Genomic DNA, 26,242 nt, shown 5'->3' with positions numbered 1-26,242 from the left:
TTTTCGAACACCCTGTATATATTTGTTTCTATTGCTCACCAAATTCACTTCCAGAAAACAAAGGAAATTTTTTTAAATATATATATACATTAAAAACATCAACATCTGAAACATCAAATGACATCTTAATTTCTCTATGAAATGATTTTAAGGCTGTAAACGAAGATCAAAAATGAATGTATAATGCTATCTTGAATAGGTGGGAGGTTCAATATGAGGGGGTAGTTTAGAAGTTTGCAGTAGACTCTGTTCAAAATCTTCCAGTAGTTTAATTAAATACTTTCTTTTGAACCTAAAAGCTTCATTAATGACCTCTCTAACCATGTATATTTGAAAATCTAAATTATTGTCCACAGCTTCCAGCTGACGAAACAGTTGAGTGAAATCTAATAAAAGGAGAAGAAAAAATTAATCAAATATACATTGTTTAAAGAAAAATAAATATAGAACCATATCAAATTCTACAGTTATACATTGATAAAGGTCACATATATCAAAAACATTTGTTAGTTTAAATCACAAATGCAAAAAGTACATAATTTCCAAATTTACAAATAAGTTTGTATGTATATATATATATAAAGTCAATGACCTTAACTACAAACCCCATAAGTTAGAGCAACCGATAACAGGGGTGATAGTGGGCCCAACTCAAAAATCCTGAAAATTTCTTGAGTAAAATCATTCAAACAAAATTTTAAAAAATATAAATTTAAATCATTGAAATTTTCAAAACATGATATTCTAAATCAATTATATGCAGCAAAATTTAAATGAATAATTATGTGAAAGTTACTACCAGAAAAAATATTTACAAATTCAAGAGATGCCAAGTGTAAATTCTAGTTCTAATATTTTTAAATTTAATATACAAGAATTTTTATATATAAATGTGATCAATGACTTCTTGAAACTTTTGGATTTTGGAAACTTTCGCATCGCAGTTAGCGAAAAATCCGGATATCAGGATTTTTTCAGGAGCACAATCACCCCTGACCGATACATAAAGAACCCTTTGTTATTTCATAGAAGTGACATTATTTTAATGTCCTGTAAGAAATACACACTGAACAGTTACAGCTCATTATGATGTACACAGACTTGAGTTTTTTTTTATTCTCATAAAAATGAATTTAAAAATAAATGTCTAACATTTTTGGACTTCCAAAACAAATGACAAGGAATTTTTTATTTTTTTTTTAAGCAAAAGATTCAAAGAAAATATTGATACCACTATTTCGATTTTAAATATTCATAATTCCCTATGAACAAAGAATGCAATCTTCCTAGATTCATATCCTAGGTGTTCTTGATGTTAGTTTCTCAAAATTAGATTTTTTTTCTCATTAATAACCAAAAGTGTGCATTGAATCATTATGCAGAAATTTCATTTAAATCGAAAGTGCATTCAGAAATTTAAAAGGGAGCATGCATGATATTTGTCATCTTCTTTTCAATGAGCTTTATCCCTTTTACAACCTTAAACACTATTTTAATAACCTTAATTTGGCAAAGTTAATTTTTCAGTGAATCGAAAAACTTTATTTTATGATTTTTTTTTTTTTAACAATTAACAAGAAAGTCATGTAAGTATCTGTTTTAAGATAACATCAACTCATACTATGTCGATTTTGAGAGCATTTATTGCAAAAATATTTCCCCAGTTCACTTGCCTTTAACCATAACAAGAAATTAGCTTGAGGCAGAATGGTTTACAGATATAGGGTTCCTTTTTTCATCACATTTGTAATTGCCAATTTAAAAGCCTGTAATTAAATTATGGAATTATGGTGAAATAGATTAGGAATAAATAAATAAATTTAAGGAAAAAGATTTTTTTAGTCACATAGCTATAAAAAAAGGAGAAAAAGACTGAAATTTAGGAAGAAATTCTTTCAAACAATTTAACTAATTTATATTTGAAATTTCACGAATACCCCCCAAAAATTGAAAAAAGATATACTTGAAAAAATGAAATTGCTTCAAAATATATGAAAATGGTAATAAAGGTTAAAATGTTTTGCGAACTCAAATACAGACGCTCATTCTCAAGACTCACCAGACGTATATGAGGAAAATAAAAGAATTTTGAAACAGAAAAGTAAAATTGTCAACGAAAAATAGAAAATTAAATCAAAAATTAAAACTAGAAAACCACTGGAGTGAAACAGAAAATGGAAAATAAATAAAGTTGAGAGAAAACCTAGTGGGCGAGAAACGCATATCAATGCAAAATACCTTTTTTACACACCAATGCTTTCACTAATGATACATACTAAAACTATTTTTAATAAGAGGAAACTGTGAGCTAAAAAAATGTTGTAATTTGATTTGAAATTGTTGCTTTGTGTGGCATATTTCTTTAAATGTCCAGAACCTTTTAATTCTAATTTTCCAACAAAAAAATTAAGTTCGAACAATTTAATCAGGAATTACTTTAAGAAGAGGTATGATTTCAAGCATGCATACATACAGTAAGAAATTTGTGAATCTGATATTTTTGGATTTTGGAATTAGATTCCTCAATAAAGAAATGGACCAAAATAAATTTAAAAATAAAATTGAAAATTAGAGATATTTTTCTGCAATAATAAATTTAATCATATATCATCTCTATACTAAAGATTAAGTATATATGTTACTGGCAAAGTATAAAACGCCGGCATTGTACATAATGCCGGATGTTTTTGGGCAAGGTATGAAATATGAGAAGTATTACATATTTTTCCTAGGCATTGTATATAATACCCAGGCATTCTATAGAATGACAAATGCTATTTGCCTCGTTAATGCCTTGCCATTCGAAACGAATCGGAGATGTATTTTATACTTTGCCGGAATCTCATTAGACATTCTATAGAATGCCGAGGAAATGTATGAAATATGAATCGTTTGATACATTGGCGGCTAGTTTCAGGTATTATATACAATGCCGGATTTCAAACTTTGCCTGTAACATACACAATAATAAACAAATGAAAAGAAAACATAGTACATCGCTATTAGCAAACAACAATTATAAAGTATAAGAATTATAAGAAACTAGGCAATTCCATGGTTACTCTTATTACATTCATTGTGGTGTTGTTGCACATCAATTTGCTTTTACTTAGAAGCTGTTTATTTTCAATTGAACAATTTTTTAAAGATTAGAAATCCAAATCCGCCGAAGAAAGGTATGCGTCTGATTTTTCAACTGAAAATATCGTCTACACAAAGTAATTAGCATATTTAGGGTCATTCCTGTAATCCAGTAAGTTCTAGAGAAGGAAGCAAGCAGTTTTTGTGCAATGCACTTAACAAATTTAATAAATTGTATGGATCAGTTTCAAATCATTGTCCATTGTGTGAATACATACAAGCAGCATATCCATATGGAATTTTTTGATTTTAAAAAACTATTTCTAATTTAACATAAACTTTTATAAATTTACGATTATTCTAGTTACATTTCAAAGAACAATTAAATTTATAATCTTTTTTCACATTTCTCTTTTTATCATAGTAATACATACTTACATAATTTTGTTAACTCTAACTGACTAAAGGACACTTTTTATTGATATAAAAAAATAATACTTTAACACTTTGACTAAGTAAACAAAATTACTTAAGAATTCGCATTTGGAAATCAGCATGGAAATTCATACATTTTTGAAATTAAAAAAAAAGTTATTTTCCAAACCATTTACAACAAAAAAAAAAGAAAAAGAGAGAGAGAGAGAGAAAGAAGGAATATTTTTTTCAGTTTAGTTTTTTTTGTACTTTTAAGTAAAAAATTATGTAGAATACGTCAATTTTATTTCATGAAAAAAATTCATCCACTATAGGGAATTGCCTAACTAAACATTACTTAAAGTAAATAATAATTTATAGTATTTTCGATTTTGCAATAATTTGCTGAATCAGAAGATGGATTCAGTTGATTCATTTGGATTCTTGAAAATGAAATTCTCGAATGAAATTAAAAATAATAAAAAATATTAGAATGTTTTTATTGCAAATTGCTGGATAAGAGAAAAGTATTTCTACACAAAAATGTTAATAATAAATGTTCAATCTTTAAACCACTTTTCAATTTGCAATTGGACATACAGTGCCTGCCGTTTATTAAAATCACTTTCCTTTTATGCTCTTTTGATTTTATTAAAAGGCGATTTGACATTTGAAAAAAAAAAAATTTTATGATACATTCTAAATGCACACACTTTAAAAGCTGAAATAATGACCACATTAATGCTTTATTTTAACAAATTTAATTATTTTAATGAAGTAAAACCCTACATAAGATTAAATTTACAAAAGTTTTGCAAACAGCCGATCAATGATTGCTTGAGTTGCAGTATTTAAAGTTAACTTTTCAACATTTGAGAGTTTATAGAAGTTTTTATAATTTTCGATATTCCTCCTCTTTGTTCTAAAGCTTGCCGCAATACATTAAGTGCTTTTCTGACTTCCATTGAAGATGGCACTGATGAGTTTATTTCATCTTCTGAATCTGATTCCTCCATTTCTTGATGGGAAATAACTTTGCTATTTTTGATGTCTGTAACAATTTCAGAATCAGATTTTTCTCCTGATGTTTGCAGGTTATTGTCAATAGCTACGTAACGTGAAAAATTCTCGTTCATTTAATTTTCTTTCTTGCTGATCATTTCTTCGAAACAGTTATGAGCCCCATCTCCATCTCCATTGAAGCTTCACGTTGACTACATTTAGGAAGCTTATCATAGTTTTGCAACACTTCGAATTTATCTTTAAGACTCAAATCCTTCCTTTTCGGCATGCTGATAAAATTTAACACCAAACGAACTTAAAAATGATATGTGCTCTAACTCTAACTATAATTTACTCAAACGGCTTAAATAATATGGAACATGAGCACAGACAGTTTTTGGAAATCTATTCATGTTCTCTGTTAATATAGATAACAAAAGAAACTTCTCTCCCTTCTATGGTTCATACAATAAAAAGTAAGATAAGAATTCGCCCCCTGTTGAGCGAGATAGGTTTCTCCAAACTTCATTCAAGTCAAGGAATTAATATTGATAAATTGATTTCTATGAACTCGCCGCTTACCACCCACATTTTTCCTTAACTCTTACACTATGTATATCACAGGAAAGTGCTAACCACACCTGTTTCACAGGTTTGTGAGTAACTGTTGCTTCTTCTAAAAAAATCTTTAAACTTCAAAAAAATAAAATTTTATAAATAAGAACAAAAAAAGCTGAAATATTGCACCTTTGATTTATTAAGTAGTCAAAATTTTGATTTTAAAAAGAGGCGGCACTGATTTTATTAAAGGATGTTTTTAACATGTATTAATATTATAACGATTCTGTCTTTGCCGATTTTATTTTATAAAGCGGCTGATTTTATTATCCGGTGATTTTATTAGCGGCGGGCACTGTATTAAGAAAAAATTTTATCTGCAGAAATGTGGAGTTTCTTTTTCATAAAATGACCAAAAGTTGGAAACAGGAGAACAGCTGAATTTTGCAATTTTTACTAGCATTATTTATTAAAATAAAAAAAAAATTCTACTGAAAATTCTTAAAATCTATTATTTTAAAATTCACACTTTTATTCGTGGAAATAGGAATGTTTTGAACACACACTAGAATCAGGACAAAAAGCTAGAAATCCAGACAAACAGGGACAAAACAACTTGTATCAAGAGAATCAGGATAATTACAAACCCTGTGATATGCCTCTTTTTGCAGTTTTTTTTAGTTTAGTTTTCCCCTTTTTAATTGTTGTTGATAACTTTCTGCTTTGAATCTATTTGTTTTTCTCATTTGCCACTGGCAAGTCTTGAGAATTGGTGCCTATTTTTGAGTGCTTGAAACATGCAGACTTGCAAAATTATCTTCATATATTTTGAAGCAAATGGAGTTTCTATTATTTAGTAAAACCAATATTTACTTTACATAAAAAAAATAAAGAAAAAAAAGTAACAAAATCTTACACATTTAGTTTACTGGACAATAAAAGCACTTTGCACCATCACTGTGGTCAGCAGTGAGTAAGAAACTAATCCAGCAATCACATATTGAGCTGCATTTTTCTGCCACAGAAAAAGAGTTTGTCTTGTGTTAGGGAGTAAGAAAATAAGTGGTTAGAGAAGAAACAGAATTTGGAGACATTGAAAATTAATTCAAGAAAACAGGAAATTTTTTTTTTCATTTTGGCACCATTCACATTTTTTCTTCATGTTCGTTTCAAAACACCCTAAAATTGATTCTAAACACACTACATAAGGTACAATGTGAAATACACATGATATCTACATACTCCTTCCTGGTTTTCGGACTTCCTTAAATAAAGAGCTTCTGACGCGTACGATTTCAGTCCGAAAAAGTGTATCTTGGAAAATATGTTTTACATCATTCACGCAATTTAGAGTGGGCGGCGCTAGGTCCAGACCGGGGTCTTCATCGTCCCACAAATCGTCCTCCTCGTGGTCCACAGCATTGCGTGAGTTGACATGGTTCATGACTTGCATATCTGTATTATTATTCCATGTGAACAGCCCATCATCCATGTGTGCTAATTAAAAGAAGAAAAACTCAACTTTTAATTAAAAGGAAGATGATAAAAAAATTAAATATAACATTTATTTCAAATGAAATTAAAATCTACTAGAAGTATAAACTTGTGAATTACTAGTTTTAAAATGTCAATAAAGTGCTTTTTTTAATGATATGACATACAGTCAATTAAATAAATCGTTACGTTTATTTTTTTTGCAAAATAGCATTTTGTGATTAACTAGCTCCCAGGGGGAAAAAAAACAGTTTTACTCAGCAGGGGGAAAAAAAGAAGAAAATACTCTACACTGAGTCAAGGGTGTAGGTTCTGGATTAAAGGCCTATATAAATACTGTTTGATATAAAAGAAAATAAAAGTTGTTTGTGTTCTCTTTGTTAGATGAGACATTTTATAGCATATTCTCAGAACTACTTTTAAATTCAAGATTCGAATTATGCTTTGTTGTAAACAGGAATTTTTTAAATGGAAAAGATGTATTAGATTAAATTAAAAAAATAAAAGAAAACTGAATCCAGATAAATAAAAACATAAGTACACATTAAAACAAATCTAAACTATTAAATTGAATCATTGTATGATGTATTTCATTTCAGATTTATGGAACAGTTTACACACTGGTTAAAAAATATGAAGTTTAATTAAATGCGACAATACTACAATGCTATTTTTTTACTACTTGAGATTGAATCTACAAATGACTCGATGAGCAGTTTAAAGAAATTAAATTAATAAACTAAATTTAAAAGTGATGAAGGCAAATTTTTTTTTTTAAATAACTATTTTATAGCTACTGTGTAAGTTAAATTCAAAATAAATGTTTGTTTCAAAAATATCTATCGTTTCTCACATTTAAACATGAATCACAGAACAACAAATAAATCTGTTTGACGAATTTAATTATTAAGTTTCTTTCTAACGGTACTTATTAAAGAGGAAATATATTTCCCCTTAAAAAAATATTTATAAATTTGTCCCATTTACTTATATAACTAAATAAAGAGAAGAAAACACTAAAATTCTTGCCCTTTAAAAAATATTAAATTAGAAAGAAAATGAAAGAATGTGAAACAATTTCAATATGTTATTTTTTAATACTAATGACTAAACAAAAAAAAATTTAATATTTTTTATAAAGATTTGTTAAGTAAATCAAGTCAGGTCAGCCAAATTAATTTTTTATTTTGCATTAACTCAGAATAAATAAAAGTCACATCATTTAAATTAATATTTATCTTTATATTAAAAATATCAAAGTCATAAATGAAACGAAAAAAAAACACAGTAAAAAATCTTACTCAGTGGAGGAGCATGGCGCTCTTTTTCTATAATAAAAAGTTCATCATCCGTGTCATTTGCAGGATTAAAGGGTAAAATATTAACGTCAGGTGATAAATTGTTTAAATTGTGGGAAACGGGGGTGGGGCTTTGGGGCCTCCAAACGGGAAAATCTTTTGGCAAAGGTCCAGGCTTGCGTTTAGCTTTAGGTGACCCTATGGGGGAGTCTAACATTCGCTTTTGCCCCCTCACTGGAGAGCTTCCCCCACCACCTCCACCAACAAGATCAATATCAGCTTCATCCACCATCATTCTCTGCAAAGAATGTAAACAGATTAATTCATGCATTAAATAAAGCAAAGTAAAAATGTAAAATTAGAACATATTCAAAAGACGTAAAAATAAACTGATTACCTTATCTATTTTGAAAGGATTACCGAACATGTGCTGACGGACTGGGATGGATTCAATTTCTCTCAATGGGGGAGTGAAACGTTTCAAGTATTCTTGATAATTTCCCATTTGACTCACAGGCAGACTGTGCATTTGATCTGGAAATAGACAGGATAAAACACTCTTTTATTCCAAGTCTTTCAAATATTTTTTTACAAAATCACATTTTTGAAACTAAAAATTTTTGATATCAATTGAAACATTTTAAAAACATTAACATTAAACAAATTAAAACATTTCACTAAAAAATGAAACAAAGAGACTCAAATTAGAAAGCGTTGGAAGATAGTTAAATAGGGGATAAAACTGAAAACCAATTTTGTTTACCAGTAAAATATCTAAAATTATACTGAACACTGCAATGAGAATAGCAAGTACATTTAATTTTAAAACTAAATTAAATACTTTTAATTTTAACTAAAACAAAATTATGTACAATAGGCAATGATGACATAGACTGGTCACTAAATGATACTGAAAAGTAAATAAAAGGAAGAAAGATCACTAGGAATCGATTTAAAAATAAAGTCCTTTGTTACTTTTACAGGTTTAAAAAAGCACATACGCAGAATTTATGAAAAAAATCAAGATATTGTTTTACAAAAAAAATAAACAAATAAAGGCATTTTTTGGTACACTGTACACAACCTGACAACTTTTAAAAAGAGTAAATGATTAAATGAAAAATTATAATTTGCTTTACTTAAGCACAATAAAGGCAAATTTTATTTAAAAAAAAAAAAGAAGACTAAAATACAGTACATACTGGTGTATAAATCAACACCCTATTTTTAATTATGAGGTAGCAAATTTCTGGTATGTCTGGTGTGTAAGTCGTCCATTGAAAAAACACAAATATGAAAATTTCTAAAATTAACATTAGAACAACCGGAGTGGTAATTTTGAACCGCAATTCAGCTTTGAGAGGTGCCAAGTTCAAAAATAATTATACCAGCCTGACTTTCATGACTTTTTCTAACGTTTTAAGATCTTCAAAAGCATTAAAGTAAAATTTTATTAGAATATACAATAAGCGCATAAAATGACAATTTTCCTAGATTGATCATTTGTGTTTAGAATAACCGCCATAGAGATTTGGGTGTATTACTTGGATTTAACACGTTTGTCATCCACTGCTTATCTTTATTTTACTTGAATAGATCAGCACTGTTTTTTCACTCCTCCACGCTGATGCTCTCCAACCTCTCTTAATTGTTTATGAAATTGTTTCTATTTAGATTGCTTTAATATAGCAGCTAGCAAACAGCTTAGAAATAACTAACTTGTAACTTGAAATAACTATCCGAGAAAAGGTAATTTTTTAAAAATATTCTAATTCATATTTTCTAGGAGAAAAAGCTAATCAAATTCAATAAACCGCTCTTACCATGAAAATTTACGAACATTAAAACACACCGCTTTCAACAGAAGTATATTATTCCCAATAGTTACCATTATCAACAATAGTATTCCTTAAATCTGTGCCTCTTTTGGCAGCAACAAGATCTTGCATGAACATGTCTATGAACTTATTCATTTCACTGAATAATTGTATAATCGATTCTATAATAATTCACTTTGAAAACACAGCGAAAATGTTTCAAAATGTTGCTGGAGGATGAAAGCTTCTGAAGCAGTGTTGAGCGCTATTTTCATGAGTAATCTGCTTGAAGCTGATAGTTTGAACATGTGTAGCCCTGATTTAGATAAGAGCATTCATTCGAGTTGGGGTGATTTATGTGCTATTTTGCATAATATTTTCATTTTTTAGGAACACCAGCAAAATTCTAGCATAGTTTAAGGGGGGGGGATTTTTTAGGGGGAATGTGACCCTTATGATAAGGTAAAATTAGGAGTATCTTTTTAGTAAAATGAATGAATATCCAAAAAGTCTATAACAATGAATCCTGCAGATATGCCTAAACCATAAGACAAATGGTGGAGAGTCCCTAAGTTTGAGCTATCGATTTTCGTGACTTTTACTCTCATTATTTAAGGATGAGTTGTGTAAAAAAACAAAAACGCTGAAAATAGAAATCCAAAAACGTAATGTGCAAAAAATATTTAAAATAATTGAAAAAAAAAATCTGAAATTTGAACAAGAAAAAATGCAAGTAGCTGAAGTAATTTAAAAAAACTTCTAAAAATTTATTTTTCCTCCACTTATGGTATTTGCTTATAATAATTCTATAAATTCTTTATCTTTTTATGTACGGTACAAATCAGTGTACAAGTTGACCTTGGATTTTTTTTTTTATGAGATAGAAAATTTTTAGTATGTTAGGTGTACAAGTTGACCACTGAAAAAAATATAATAAGCAAATGGAAATTGTTATTTAAAAGTTTTAAAAAATTAAAAATAAATATCAATATCTAAATTAAGCATTGATTAGGGTTCCCACTAAGAAAATGTCAGACTAGATTTTAGATATACAAAACAATAACTTAATAAGTCAAACATTTAAACAGTGGTAAAAGCACTGAACTGCCATAAAGCACTATATAGTACCAGGGTTCTATCCCTTGTGGTGTCTTGAAGCCTACTAAGTTTTAGATGTATGGGTGCCTGATCACCTGAGAAGCAAAGGTGGTTAGTGTGCAATGTCGATAACGTTGCAATTGGCACAGAGTCTGTCTCGAAATTGAGGAGGTTTCAAGTTCCCATTGGCCAACAACTATGCATTACTTTTTAAGTAAAATATTAGAATTTGTGAGAAACAAATAGTCACTGAATAAATATCACTATAACTTTAAATTTTTAAAAGGAATAACTACAGTACAGATGTTACAATTATTTAACTTAAATAGCTGCATACAGTTGAGGCTGATTGATGGTCTATTGTAATTTTTGAAGGGGATTTTAAATCTGATCCTTGAGTAATGGGAACCCTGTTATTAAAAGAAATAAAGTAATCTAACCTTCATCTTGAAGTCGTGTGTGGCTCAATGAACATTGTAGGAAGTTAGATCTCATCCTTGCTAGCTGATCCAAAATATTATTTCTGGGTATATCATAAGCATTTCGATAACTTTCATGTTTAATATCTTTGTCTTTAACGTATAAAACAAAATGGTTAAAATCATTTATATCATTTTTCAAAGCAGTAAATCTGTCATTCATTACTAAATGTGGCGTCAAGTTCATTTCAGATAGTTTAGTTGAGGCGCCAAAAGGGCGCTGGGGAGCCGGATTGACGCGAATTCCGTCTGAAATAGTCTTTTTGGTTCCAACGGTCGAGATTAGTTTTTCAAATTCAGTTTTAGCCTAAAAAAATAAATATAAAATAGCCAAGTTAGAACTTAAAATAATCTACACTGTACTACACAAAAATGATGAGATAAGCAAAGAACAAATCCAATAAACAAAAGCAATATTAATAATTTTGCCAAATAGTAGTACTTACCTGGTTTTTTAGCCTTTTTAAATAGTTCAAAACACTATAACTCAAGCAATTTTCCATAGTATCGGGCACGAGGTTAGGAGCACCCATTCTTTGTAAAGCTCGCTTAAGAGGCTGAGGAAGAAGAAAAATTAATTCAACTAAAATTTTATAAATGGGTAATTACATGTACACTTAACTTTTGATTTCAAATTAACAAATATAACTTGTGAGCTTCCACCATTTACCAAATTCAATTCAAAATGCTAAACCTTACTTTCAAAAATTTGAAAAGTATACCAAGATATTGCAGAATTAGTTTTGAGGGCAAATTTGATCCCTTCCCCCCTGAATTCTTTGCAAAGCAAATGCATTAACGAAATGAAATTTTATTAACAGAAATTACTAGTTACAGGTATAATCGAACCAATTATGCACAACTTAATATTCTTTTGTCGATAAATTGTAATATGGCATTTGTAATTCAAAGCAGAAGGTTAAAGAGAAGCAATAAAAAACACAAATTTCCATATTAATAAAAAAAAATTAAAATAATGAGTAGTTAAGTATTAAGGAAAATAAAGTTAACACAAGGAACAATTTCAAAATTCAGAGAAACATTACATATGAAACAAAAATGAAATGCACATACAAAACGGTTTTGCAACAAAATGTTACCTGCTATAAAAGCTACTGTATATGAAACTTTTAAATACTATTTTGATTTCGTTTTTTTTTTTTTTTTTTTTTTTTTTTTTTTTTTTTTTTTTTTGAGATTTTGCCATACGATACATTATTGTACACGAGATTTTGTTAAAAAATATTTTTTGTCTATGGGAATTTCTGTAACATGCTATTTGGCCAACATACATTTCTGTCTAATGGTTCTAAGTAATGATACAATAAGATTCCATCCTGTGAAACTTTGTCTAAGATTTTATGATTTTTTGTCACAAATATCCACTACTTACTTTCAAAAAAATTATTTCAGGTGAGTTTAGTGAATTCAGGTGAGTTTAGTGAGAGTGATTTTATGATTTTTTGTCACAAATATCCACTACTTACTTTCAAAAAAATTATTTCAGGTGAGTTTAGTGAGTTCCCCTAAATCAAAAGGATATTTTTTTCATAAAAGAGGAAAAATAAAATGGAAAATAAACTTACAGCTGCATAATACAAAGGCATATTTTTCAGATAATTGTCAAACTGCTGTTTCCATTCTCTTGGAGGTTTGCACCTATGAACTTTAAACAAATCATCTAAAAAGAAAAAATAATAAAATGTTACTTTAATGAAGAAGGAAATAAATAATGATAAATTATAAACTGTGAATGGCAATGTTTAATTAATTTTTAAAAAGATATACAAAGTGGCACAAAATTATTTACTAATATATTTTAGCTGATGAGGCAGTGCAGGACAGTATGGAAATCATTCAAAAATAACACCCTTAGAATTACTACAGGGGATGCATTCTCTACTCCGATTCTGGGCATGCAAAAGCAGACTAGAATAGAGCCTTTTTCCCATCATAGAAAAATTGGTGTTTTTAAGTTGATGGGTAGACTAAAGAAGCAAAATGACTTCTGGACGAGCTATAACCCGACAGTGCACAGGTTAAAATCACAAACTATTTTTTTACAGGTGACAACAGAGCTGTCTACTGTTTTTGACATTCCTACAAAGAGACAATTCTTACTGGTAACAACAAAGTTTCATAGACATCTGAGCTTGCCTCAGTGTAAACTGGATCTGGTTTTGCCTGTTACTAAAAAGAACAGACATAGTTGAAAATTAATAATAAACTTAGGCAAAAGATTTCCAAAACAGCACTGGCTGCATGTGTACACTGGTGGTTCTACTACTGAGATTCATACAAATGCTGGTGCTTACTTCAGGTACTTTAGCCTCAGCAGAGCTGTTGGTAAGCATTGTACAAATTTTGATGGTTAAGTGGATGCTGTTCACATGGCAACAACTGAAATTGTAGAAAGAGAGGAACAGAACACTGTGATTTTCATTGATTCACAAGCCACTATCAAAGCTATCTCTTCAGTTGTGCCTGTTAAAAATAGTTCTGTTCTTAAATATCAACCTTTGATAGATTTTCTGATAAAAAGTGAACAAAATCTTGCCCTACAGTGGATACCAAGTCATTGTGGTATTGAAGGGAACGAGTTTGCTGATTTGCTAACAAAGGTGGCGTCTAACCTTCCTCAACCAATTACCATAGTATTAAAAAAATTATTACAGCCAAGTTTAAAGCTAGATATTATTATCAACCTAACCAATGGGAAGACCTGGGATACCTTGTTGTAAAATCCCATACCATATGATCTGCCCAGACAGGGCGGGGGTAGTTGATTTCAGGATATTTACCCGACATAATTACCTTAGGAAGCACCTTTATAAAATTAGATTGGTGAGCTCTCTGATATGCCCACCATTCTGCCTGACATGAGCAGTGATCACTTAAATTGCTGTCCAGGACAAACTGATATAGTAGCTGTAAATGCTGCAAAGAATTTTAGTCATTTTATTTGTGTTTCCATACTGTATTGGGCAGCCCGTCATAAAAAAATATTTTAGCTGATGACACTGATAATTAACATCAAATTTTGAGCACAATTTGATAAATGGAGACATATTTTAATGCAGGCCCTTTTCTTGTTTTAATTTTGATACAGAGATTTAATTACTTCACAAATTTTTGTTGCCGAAAATCACAACTCAATATAAAATGAAATAAATTACTAAATATGAAAATTGCTTACAACAAGTTAATTAGAAGAAGCTTCAATTATTACATAAGAATTATAAGTGAAGTTCAATCTAAATAATAATAAAAGATTTAAATAACAAACTGACAGTGAACAAATAATACCTAAAAGAGGTAGTAAAACAGGATAGTTGTAAGGCATAACAAACAAATTGACACAAGTGAGGCTTGTACTAGCTTTCAGGTAGCCAAAAGGATAATCTACATCACTATTTTTGTAGCTGCTGCTCACAAATACCTGAAGAATATAAATATCATTAAAAATATGAAAGACAAAATTTTCTATACATCTATAATAATAATAAAATGAAGAGCTTGTGTGTGGAAGTTCCTCTTATTACTCCAGAAATATTTGTGCTAACGTCGTGAAATTTGGGCAGTGAGTATCAATCTTAAAATTCATTCAAAATTTCAAATAGATTGTTCAGGAGAGACATTTAAAAAATGGAATTTTCTCATTGGCTTAGAGCTAGCAAAACTAATATGAATGAAACCCTAGACCAGTGGTCGGCAAACTTATTAGCCAAAGAGCCAAATATGAACATTACAACAATTTTTAAAAAAGTTAGGAGCCAAATCTGCTTGTTTAATAAACTTTTATTACATTAAATAAGTAGTACACTAAATAAAACTAAATTTCATACTTAATAAATATTTATTAATGCGAACAATATGCTTGCATCTCCTTGGAAAGTTTGAGTAAGTCAGGTCTGTATGTTGTTTTTAATTTTAGGCCAATTTGTACCCCCACTACTTTAGAAAAAGTATGCGCGCATGCTTGTGGTACCTTTGTATCACACCGGAGTACGCCGAAAACATACGAACAATTTAAGCCGGTAGCTTGTACATGGTTTGTGTTAACGTTTACGAAAACTAAAAAAATTAAACTCGATGTTCGTTACGTATTTTCACAACAATATAAAATTCTTATTACCTATCTATCTTTTAACTTAAACAAAAAATTATACATGTTCTCGCTTTATAGAAGAATTTTAATTTATCAAAATAAGATGTAATTTTTTTCTTACTAAGTTTTTTTTTTAATGGAAATATTAATGCGCCTTCCGTGGATATTTGTGCCAGAGCCGCACTTAAGGAGCCAAAGAGCCACATGCGGCTCTGGAGCCGCACTTTGCCGACCACTGCCCTAGACGATTACGATTTTAAAAGTAGCACAAGTGCTGCTTACTTGCTTATAGCTCTCATTAATCCAAAAAGGAGCTTATTGCACACACTTAGATATTTAATTATTTTTTAATAGTCATGTTAAATAAGTACAATCACTAAAGTGAGCATGGTAGCATAGGCATACTAGGTTACCAAATTAGTTTTATTTTTTATTTCTAAGTAATGAGAATTAATAGATTTGTATTTCGTTTATAATTCTGCTTTTAAAACTTATTTCTAAGCAACTAAATAATTTTACTTGATGCACTGAGATGCAAAATTAATGGAGGAATAGCACTAAGTTGTTTAGGAGGAAGGTAAAATATCAACACACTATTATTGACATCAATGATGCTTGAATAATTTTGGTAAAAGGTATTAATTGGAATAAAAAAGAGCTATGTAATAAAGTGAAAAATAAATAGGGAAATGGTACTAATTCATTTAGAAGAAGCGTCGTAAATTGTCATATGAATATTGATGCCTTTGAAGCTAAATAAATTTTGTAATAGGTTACTAACGAAAAAAAAAAAAAACGCTATGTATTAAAGAGAATAACTAATGGAGAAATTGTACTAATTTGTCTAGGAGAAAAGATAAAATACGCTTAATTTCAGTAATAGATACTATAATTGAAATAAAAAAATAAATAGTGTATTAAATAGCAAATTTAAAGGAGAAATGGTACTTATTTATTTAGAAGAAAAGTAAAAAACCACCATAATATAATCGAAGCTGATGATGATTAATTAATTTTGGTAATAGGTACTAACTAAAATAAAACTTTAAGCTACATACTAAAAAGCAAAATTACTGGAGAAATGGTTCTAATTCATTTAGATAAGACCTAAAAAATTGCCATTCTATTTTTGACGCTAATGATGTTTAATTAATTTTAGTAATAGTTACTTAATATAATAGAAAATAAATTTTGTACTAAGAAGCAAAATTAATGGAGATATGGTACTAATTCGTTCAAGAGAAATATAAAAAATCGACATACTACATTTGGCATATAAATAATCGCCATACTATGATACCAATAGTGCTTAATTGTGGTAATAGGCGCTGTTTGTACTATGGCAATTTATGCAATTTTAATCAATACTAAATATTCTAAAGTAGGTAAAGTTAAGTATATTTGGTAACAATTAAAACTGCATCATTACTATGTAGTTTCATATAAATACTGCGGAAAGAGGTGTTTTACTGGCCTTCATAAGGGATAAGTACCAGAAAAATTTCATTTAATTGAAGTAAATTTTAACCAACATGATTTGACCTCGAGCAACAGCATCTTTCCAAAAGACACTGATTACAGTCAACCATTATTTTGATGGGATGAACTTCTAAAAACATGTTAAACTTGATCTAATGACGTAGAGCCCCCAGCAAGGACAAAAAATAATAAATAAAAAAATCAGAACTATTTTATCTTTATTAATTTTGTTGGTATATGTATTAGTTTTGTGCATGGTTTTGTGGTGTTGTTCAGTATTGATTAAATAGCACTCTAATTTTTTCCACCCCATACAGAGAACAGGTATTCACCTGGTATATAATAAAATGTGTAGGTGTTTTAAGTACTCAAATATTCAGAGCATTTTGGGCATAAAATTTTATTTTGCAAACATGAAACAGATATTGGCAAGCTATAATATATCTTAGTTAGATTTTCACTTTTTTTAAAAAAATTAGTTTGTATGTTAAATTTTTTGACCATGATGTTTTAAAGATTTTTCTGCAAATAGTAGCTCTTTTACACAAAACCGTTTTGTAGTCCTTAAAAAAAAAAAGCTTTTCATTGTTTCCGTTTTGAGGACAGTTTTTCCCAAGAGAATTTGAAAACCAACTTTTAAATTTTTTGCCCTCTCACCAATTTTTTTAAAAGTATGATATCCAGAAATCTAATACACATATAAACATGATATTTGCAAAAGAATATGGACTAAAATTTCCACTTTTATTTTTAAAAAAATCATAGGAAAAACCTTTTTTCCCCATGAGGTCATGGATTTAAATAGATTTTCCCCTGATGTGCCTTAAAATATCATGCATTCATGAGCTATGCTGTCAAATGCAGCAGGGATAAAAGTGTTACTGCAAAGCAGCAGGTTCATGTTGGAGGAGGACAATTCAAAATGTTATTTATATACAAACATGTATTACTCAATAAAAGGTCATAGAGAGCATCTCCAAAAGGTTTTGTTTTATCACTAAATAAAACTGCTAAAGGAAATATTGATACAAACCAGAATATATAATAACTAAAAACAGTTGTCATCTCAATGTCAAACCATTCTGATAAATAAAATTACATTTTTGATACAAAAATTAAATGAAAAAGTTTATTTAAGTAAATGTTATTCATAAAAATTACTGAATCTATGTGTGCATCCACCAAGATATGAAAAAGTTGTCATTATGTCTTTCAATAAAAACATTCTCAACATAGTTGGTAATACTTTGATGCTTCAATTCTATAGCATTGGGATGTTTTGGTAATTTATCTTATTTGCATTAAAACACAATAAATAACTTCACGTTAAATACTTTTACATCCTGCACACAAAAACTCCAGATTTTATGAAAACTTACATATTTACCAGTATTATCAAAATAAATAAATGGCTCAAGCATTTTTAATTTTAAAAAAAATTTTAATATAAAAATGCCGCAATATTCAAGTAATTTTATTTTCATTGTATAGAATGATTTTGAATTATTATTCAATATATATATATATATATATATATATTTGTTTGTTTTTTCGTATACATTTTTTACTTAATGTGTTCTAATTTCGTTTCAATTGTTTTGAGTGCTCCTCACACTATTGTATTGATATATTTTGCTTTGGCTATATTAATACAATATCAGAAAGCACTCTTTTTTGCGGATATAATTGCGTGGGCTGATGAAGAGATAATATCTTTTCTTTGTTTTGTTTTCTGGATTTATTATTATTTTTTTTTTAGATATCAAAAATTATATATTTTTAAATATATTTTCAATAATTTTCTTCTCTTGTCTCTATTTTTTATTTTTTTTCTATATTTTCTCAATATTTTAACTTATTTTCTGAGTTCTATAAACTTGCAGCTCATGCGTAGTTAATAAAACTTATTAATTTTCTTCGCTTTTCTCCTTGTTTTATTTGTGCTATATATATACTTAATATATATATATATATATATATATATATATATATATATATATATATATGAAATATTCGGTGTATCCACACTGTTATTGTTTTACTTAATTAGTAGTCAAAGCAGCATGATTAAGGAGTCCAGTTTCGGCATAATATTTTATTTTACTAAACGATGGTGAAATAGCAGTTTAACCCCTCTCAAAAGAGGGAGAGGGGGAACACATATCCCGTCTAAGCTGACGGATTTTATTTCAGCATGATAAACAACAAAAAGCCACGCAAAAACATTCGGTCCTGCATTTTATAGGATGATTACAAGTTGTGAAGAGGCTAGTCATATTGCCTTTTTCTGTATTCTTACGCCTCATCAATTTATTTATTACTCATAGCAAATCGTTTAATCTTTCCTTATATGAAAGTGAAAGATCTTAAAATAACTTCTCTTTTGAAGTATAAATCTAATTATTATTCATTGGCATGTTTTTAGCCTTGAAGTCCCAAAATAGAATTTCTACCCTTATCCTTTACTAAAGATATTTTATGAAAAGGAATGAAGTTTTAATGCTTTTATTAATACAAAAGTATTTAATTTTTGTATTACATATATATATATATACTTACACAAAATATAAAAGATTGAATAACTAACGGAACATTTCAATTAAATTATATTCAATGAAACACTCTATAAAATAAGAGAAAGAAATTCCTTAAATAAAACAAAATAAAAGTTCAGCATTACCTGCCAGGCAACAGTTGGCTGCTTCCGAGAAAGGATGTACTGAGTCAAGGGGCTTGGCTCTAATTCATATTTATCAAACGGCAGGTTATCTATAACCATGGGTTCACTGTTTGCACAAGAAAACTTTACGATAGGGTGAGCCGTTCGAGGTGGCTGAAAAAAATAATTAATAGTATAACTTACAACACAACTTTGATAACTTAAATTTTTCTTTAAATTGGTCTTTGGAACAAAACTTTAATTTAAAAATAAATTAATAAAAAGACTTATTTTAAAAGAAATAAATATAAGCTTTAACCCTTTGCTGACAGAGCTCAGAGCGATGAAGCCCTGCATTCTGGTCCGCCTGTTATACCAGCCGTAAGCAAAAGATTAAAGGAACATTTCACTTACCAATGCAGGACTGCTTTGATCAGGCCAAAATGATTCAGGAAGTGGCCAGTGGCCAACAGTGTAGCCTTTTTGAGCAGACCTCTGCACATAGATCAGCTTACGACAAGATTGCCAAGATGCATTGTTGCTCATATTAAAAACAGCAGGACTAGACCTCCCATTTTGAGCCGGAGTGGGTGGATTTAAACTTGGTGAGGCAGGTTTTAAAGTACTTCTCTCTTCTACCATTTCTAAGTAAAAATGAATTTAAATAAAAAATGTGTTTTAGAGTAAAGAATAGAGAACCATGATAAAATGTGTAGGAATTTTGATAATAATAAAAAGCAAAGTTACCTTCACCATTTAGTGGTGGGGGATCAGGGCCTATCTTTTCAAAGTTGATAACTACGCCCCCTTGTAGTTTCTGAACAAGTGATTCTAAACACTGCATTAACATTCTTTGTGATATAACGGCATAAGAACGACCTGCAACACAAATATTCATACAAAAATATAGTAATTATAAGAAAGAAATTTAAAATAAATTGTGCAAACAGATAAATCAGGTGTAAGTACTTAAGCTTAACCATTAATTGATTCAGCATTTTTCTAGAAAATGAACTAAAAGTTGTTCGTCAGGTTTATATGCAGTGAGCATCTCAGATTGCAGCATTTTGGCACTATAGATTATGTGGGCAGATACATTTTGTTTGTAACGCTATACTGGTTAATATGATAATATAAAATCAGTATTTCTAAGCCTTCTTTTGTTGCTAGACCTTTTTAAGGAATGAATTATAAACAAACTCTGCAAATATCATTATTTCATGAACAACTGTTTCACTAATTTCCTAAAATATAACAATTTTCAATAAACAAAATCTTTTGCTCTTTACTTAATATGAACAAATGCCTGCATATTGTTTTTTTATAAATATTTATTTCCCCATTTTAATGTTTATTTTAAGCATATTGTGAAAACAAATGCTGAATCTACACTATGAGAACCACATTAGACACAAAATAGTAATTCAAAATGGCAAATGCATTCATTGCTAGATTTTTCAACAATTTTTCCATAACTTGTAAAATTAACAGTATAAAATAACAATTCTATGTCTCTTTAACTAAACAATTGGGACTATATCTTACTGATTATGGCTATCCTTCTCAGTTTAAAGATGAGAAATCTAACTTTTATCACATATTTTTAAAAAAATTCTAATTATGTAGCCATTAAAAAATAAACCAAATAATTGAACAATTAAAAATCATGAATATAGTACTAAACTTCATAGTCTGATACTCTTGTTGAAGTCAAATATTTTAAGTTTTACAGAGAGCTAATTTTCTATCAGCTTAAAAGCTATACAATGAAAAATGTCACCAGCTTCATAATCTCCTTTTTAAAATTTGGCGAGCCAAAGTGAGGCCCAAAAATAAATACATGAATTTATGACAAGAATGTTACACACACCTCCTGTTACATCACACATTGCATCAACAGGGGAATTATCGGGAGGGACGACGGAAGAGGGCTCTCTGTCAGCAGGGGGGATTCCAGTCAGCCTGAGGACGAGGGAGAAAAGTCTCTGATCCCACCGAAAAGGCTCTTTTGTCAGTTCAGATCCAGGAACAGAAGAGTGCATAGGAAGATTTAGCTATAAAATGATAAATAAAATGTTTTAAGCACGTTGACTTTATCACAATTGACTAATTTAGACTGCAAAAAGCTTTTTCATTACTCAACACTGTACGAACATAACATAGCCAAATGACATAAGATAAGTAAGGTAATTGCTGAGGCATGCCACTCCCTCACTCACCAATACATGTCTACTCCAATATAGAGATATTGTTGAAGGAAGGACATGTTAGATGAGCAACCATATTACCTCATAAAATTATACCAACATATTTTTTTAGACTCCTTTGCATTTGCTTTTAATCTTTCATTGCACACATTACTAAGAAAATTAGTGCCAATACACACTCTTTCCTTTTTGAACTTGCAATCTGGTCTTTAAAAAAAACAAACAATATAATTATTTTTTTTTCTGTGATACGTAAAATTGCACTTTAAATTTTTAATAAGTTTAAAACTATTGTAACTGCACATAACATGCTGTAAAACAACCATTGTTTACAAGTTTTTTCATTGATAAACTACAAAGGAGATTATCACAAGTAAAATTTATTTACCTTCTTTAACTCTTAACAATTATGTAAATAGAACGCACCACCAGTGTAGATTAGTATGTTTTTCAAAAAAATAAAGATAAAATAGTTTGTGGTGAAAAACAGTTTTATTTTCTTTTATGTTCACAAATTCTTCATATAAGATTTTAATATTGATTCTGACTAAAAAAAATTGAAATTTACTATGTTCAGCAATATTTTTGTTTTTTTCTGGCTCAAACAATAGATATCGGGTAGAAAATGAAAAGGCATCTGCTGAACAGTTCAACAATAGAATAATTTTGTCATTTCTTTATCTGATTTGATTCATGTTGTGTTATTTCATGAAAAAGCACTTTAACTAAAAGCTTTTTTTGTAACTTATTTAATTTACATTGGTTATTCTGTAATACATTTTTATTTTAGATTTAAGAAGAAGTTAATTTTAATTATAAAAATCTTTTTTTAAAAGACTAAAATTCCATTTTATAATTTTAATTAAATGCTGCAAGTGCCACAATTATCTCTTTAAACCTATGCCATTTCGGCTCTTAAAATATATGATGCCACAGATCCAAAATATTATTGCATATAAATGGGAAGCAGTCAATTTAAGAAGACAAGTTACTTGGATTACAGAAGAATTGAGAAACACTATAACAAAGGAAGTTGAATTCACTCACTTCCTCTTGGACGCCGAGTGTAGTAGAGAGGCGTCCACCATCAGTGATGACAATTATGATCGATGGTTCCAAATAGAAAGGACATCTGCCCTGACTGTAAGTATCGATACCCGTCTGCATTCGATTTATATTCAGTAAGTCAAATGCATATTTCAATGCAGCACCAAGAGTAGTCATTCCAACAGATTGCAAATTCTTGAGTTCCGTCATGAAAGTGGCCAAACTTTCTTTCCAGCCAGCCTGCAAAGAAAAACTCACTTTCATTCCACCCACAAGTGACACTATACAACACCGTTAAAGAGAACAAAGATTAAAATATAGTATACTTTGATATTTGCAGGAGGCTCTTCAAAAGTCAGCAACATGTAGCGATCTCCCCTACTAGCTGAATCTCTTTGCCTTATCTAGAAAATAAAATAATCACACACTAGATACAGCTACCATCAATATAATTATTAAAAATTGGAAGAATCATAATTTTCTTTTAAAACTAGAATTCATTAGTCAACCGAAAATTCTAGATTATCAGTGGATAAACAAATTGGGGAACAGATAATTAGCTCAGTGGTTAAGAAACACAATGGAAATATTTTTTTTATACAATGAATAAAAAAAAATGGTAACTCTTCAATAAAAGAGGGAAATTGGTAATGGTAAATTTTCTTTTGCTAAATCAAACACCAAACATAATAAACAATAACAATTGCTATATATTATTATACAAGGGATGTGTAGGACATTGATTGATAACCCTAAAAATTTTTAATATTAAGTGTCACGGCCTGGTATAGTCTACACCAGGGTTTCTTAACCTGTGGTTCATGGACCCCTTAAGGGTCCATGGGTCATATTTTGGGGGTACGCCGGCTACTTTTAAGACGATTGGATCAATAATATTTAAATAACTTGATCTTTTTTTTCTAAAAGGTGAAAATACATACATATTTGAAACTAGGTGATTGAGATACCCCAAATTCAGTGCGGACCCTCTAATATCCCTGACATATTTTTAACATTCTGCACCAACCGGCTTTCCATTTGCACCAGAAGGGACAACCCCCTGATTACGTCTGATTTGCTATTTTTATAATCCTCTATCAACCCCTCATTTTTTGTGAGTCGATCTTTTGCCCTTTCTTCTTAGATATGACAGCAATCCTCCACAATATGAGGAAAAGAACATTCGCAAACCATATAAAAATTTAACATTTTTAAAAACACAAAGTAGCCTTCAAATTTTATTTCAATTGAAAATAAAGTAAAGTAAAAATAATTGATGGTTTTTACAATAATTTTTTTTTACAGGGGGTGGTCTGTGACTTCTTAAAAAATTTTAAAAAGGGTCCATTATACCAAAAAGGTTAAGAAACACTGGTCTACACTGATGTTTTTTTTTAAAGTGCCATCGTCCCAGGTATTTCCTTAAACTGATGGTTGCATTTTACATACAGCATTTTTTAAAGAGCTTATCTAATAAATGTTATACTTTTATGCCACTTCTTTTAAAAAATAGGACAACAGAAAAAAATTCAATTGAGATTTTGACATTTAAAAATTAAGAACGATTTGTGTTTTGGTTTGGTTCCTATCAAGATTTTTCTTTTTAAAAAAACTTTTGTTTTTGTAGACATTTTTATTATGAAACAGTAATTAAGAGGGTTTATAGTAGACTTAAAACTTCACTTTTTCTTGAAAATATGGTAATTGTAAATCTGAGATGTTAAGCTTTAAAATTTTCTTTCAAAATTTAAGATTGATTTATCCTTTCTGATAGACATTATCTCATTTAACACTTCATAGATTATTTTTTTTCCACAAAATATTATTTTTAGCATTAAAAAGTTTTGTTTTAAGAATTAAAACGGAATTTTCTTTTCTATTTATCTTTTTAATTCATTATGAATTCAACCATTATGAATTTTTCAATTATCATTCCAACTTAAGTTTTTTTTAAATAGCTGTTTCTCAGTTTTTATTTATTTTAAATATTTCTAATTATCTTGATATCTAATTATCTCTTTTATCTTAAACATTTTTATTCAAGTTTTATTCTCTTTGCCCCTTACTAATAATACAGCTAAGTTTTGATAATTTTTCAAGAATAACTAAATTGATCTATATATAAAAAATAATATTTATGAAAATTTTTTAATTTGGCCGATATTTTTGACAGATTATTTGGTATTTGGCCAGATTACTATTCGTTACATCCACAGTTATAACTGCCATAAAATTTTTTTAAAAATTATCGCAAAATGACTGGATCTATGATGAATTCAGCAGAAATAAAACAAGTTATTGTTATTTAACTTCACTATTCCCCATTGTAACATATTAAAAATATTGGTTTTTTAAAAATCCTGCAAAATTCCAAAGCAAATACTGCATTAAAAGTGATCGAGAAACAAGATAGATTTACAATAGAATCTGTACAAACTGAGAGCGTTAAAAAGTAATGACTCAAATGTGCAATTCAAAACATTCCCATCCCCAGAAGCACCTGCAGGCTGCATTTAAGTAGTCCACGGGATGTTTTCTCAAAGGATAAGGGATTTACTAAGTAGTATAAGAAAATAACCTTTTTTTATAACTCTAATCTATATGAATCAGTAACTCTAATCTATGTAAATTAGGTATTATTAGTTTTAATACTAAATCCAAAGAAACCAACACAATGCGAATAGGGCATAAAGTTCAAAGGCCCTTCAACAAACAATATGCTATTTTATCTACATTTATTTAACTAAAAAATACTAATAAACAATAAATACTAATAAACTAATAAACAATTTTAAAAATTTCTTTTTTACAGTCTGAACAATTGAAACAATCGAGGAATAAAATGCAATTATTTAAGCTTTGAAACTAAATAAAAACTAATTTAAACAAATTAATAAAACTAATTTAAAATATCAACAAACCAGCAATTTTTTTAAAATATTAAAGGTAATTTATTATTTACTAAATAAACAGTTCTTTTTTTAATTATTCCCTTTTCTACTGATTATCAAAACAAAGACGTTTATCACAAAGTCAATCATGTAAATTGACACAATAATAATTCTAAAAAAAAAAAACGTTTAAACTAATTAATCACAAATGCTCAAAAAAAAAAAAAAATCAGATTGAAAATTTAAATTTTTTTTCATCATCTCATATGAATTGGCTATGATAAAAATAAATATCCCTCTACCTTAATAAATCTTTCCACCGCATCCTTAGCTACATCTAATAAAGTTGGACGTGCCCCTAAGTAAGTCCTTTGATTCATAGAAGCACTCGTATCAATTAAAAATAGAATAATAGTCATCTTGACAAAGTGTTCATACGTATTTTATAAAGTATCTAAGTTATTATGATTAAAGGAAGAGAGAATATTCTGACTCCTTTGCGAGGTGTGCGATCTCTGATCGTCTTTGCTGTCACTCCTTTAAAAGTGATTTTCTAGTAATAATTCTAAAAAAAAGTAAACAAAATTTACACTATGAAATTGCGTGTTTC

The 26,242-nt window shown here is 29.1% G+C and overlaps 1 protein-coding gene across 1 annotated transcript; it reads right to left on the bottom strand.

Moving 5' to 3' along the window:
• On the bottom strand, positions 1-26,242 carry IntS6 (integrator complex subunit 6). Its single transcript, XM_087159048.1, has 15 exons — positions 25,935-26,242; positions 23,068-23,145; positions 22,742-22,981; positions 21,358-21,541; positions 20,235-20,366; positions 19,902-20,131; positions 19,509-19,661; positions 14,548-14,680; positions 12,828-12,922; positions 11,688-11,798; positions 11,203-11,548; positions 8,245-8,381; positions 7,851-8,145; positions 6,298-6,552; positions 1-386 (listed from the first exon to the last, which is right to left on the bottom strand). Exons 1-15 carry the CDS (start codon positions 26,049-26,051, stop codon positions 187-189), a joined length of 2,706 nt encoding a protein of 901 aa, XP_087015174.1. The 5' UTR covers positions 26,052-26,242; the 3' UTR covers positions 1-186.

This window comes from Parasteatoda tepidariorum, chromosome 3 (genome assembly GCF_982258835.1).
Source record: "Parasteatoda tepidariorum strain Cologne lab strain chromosome 3, Ptep-v5.0, whole genome shotgun sequence".
Lineage (NCBI taxonomy): Eukaryota > Metazoa > Arthropoda > Arachnida > Araneae > Theridiidae > Parasteatoda > Parasteatoda tepidariorum.
The sequence above is the reverse complement of the archived record's forward strand: the minus strand, read 5'-3'. Positions and strand labels throughout refer to the sequence as shown.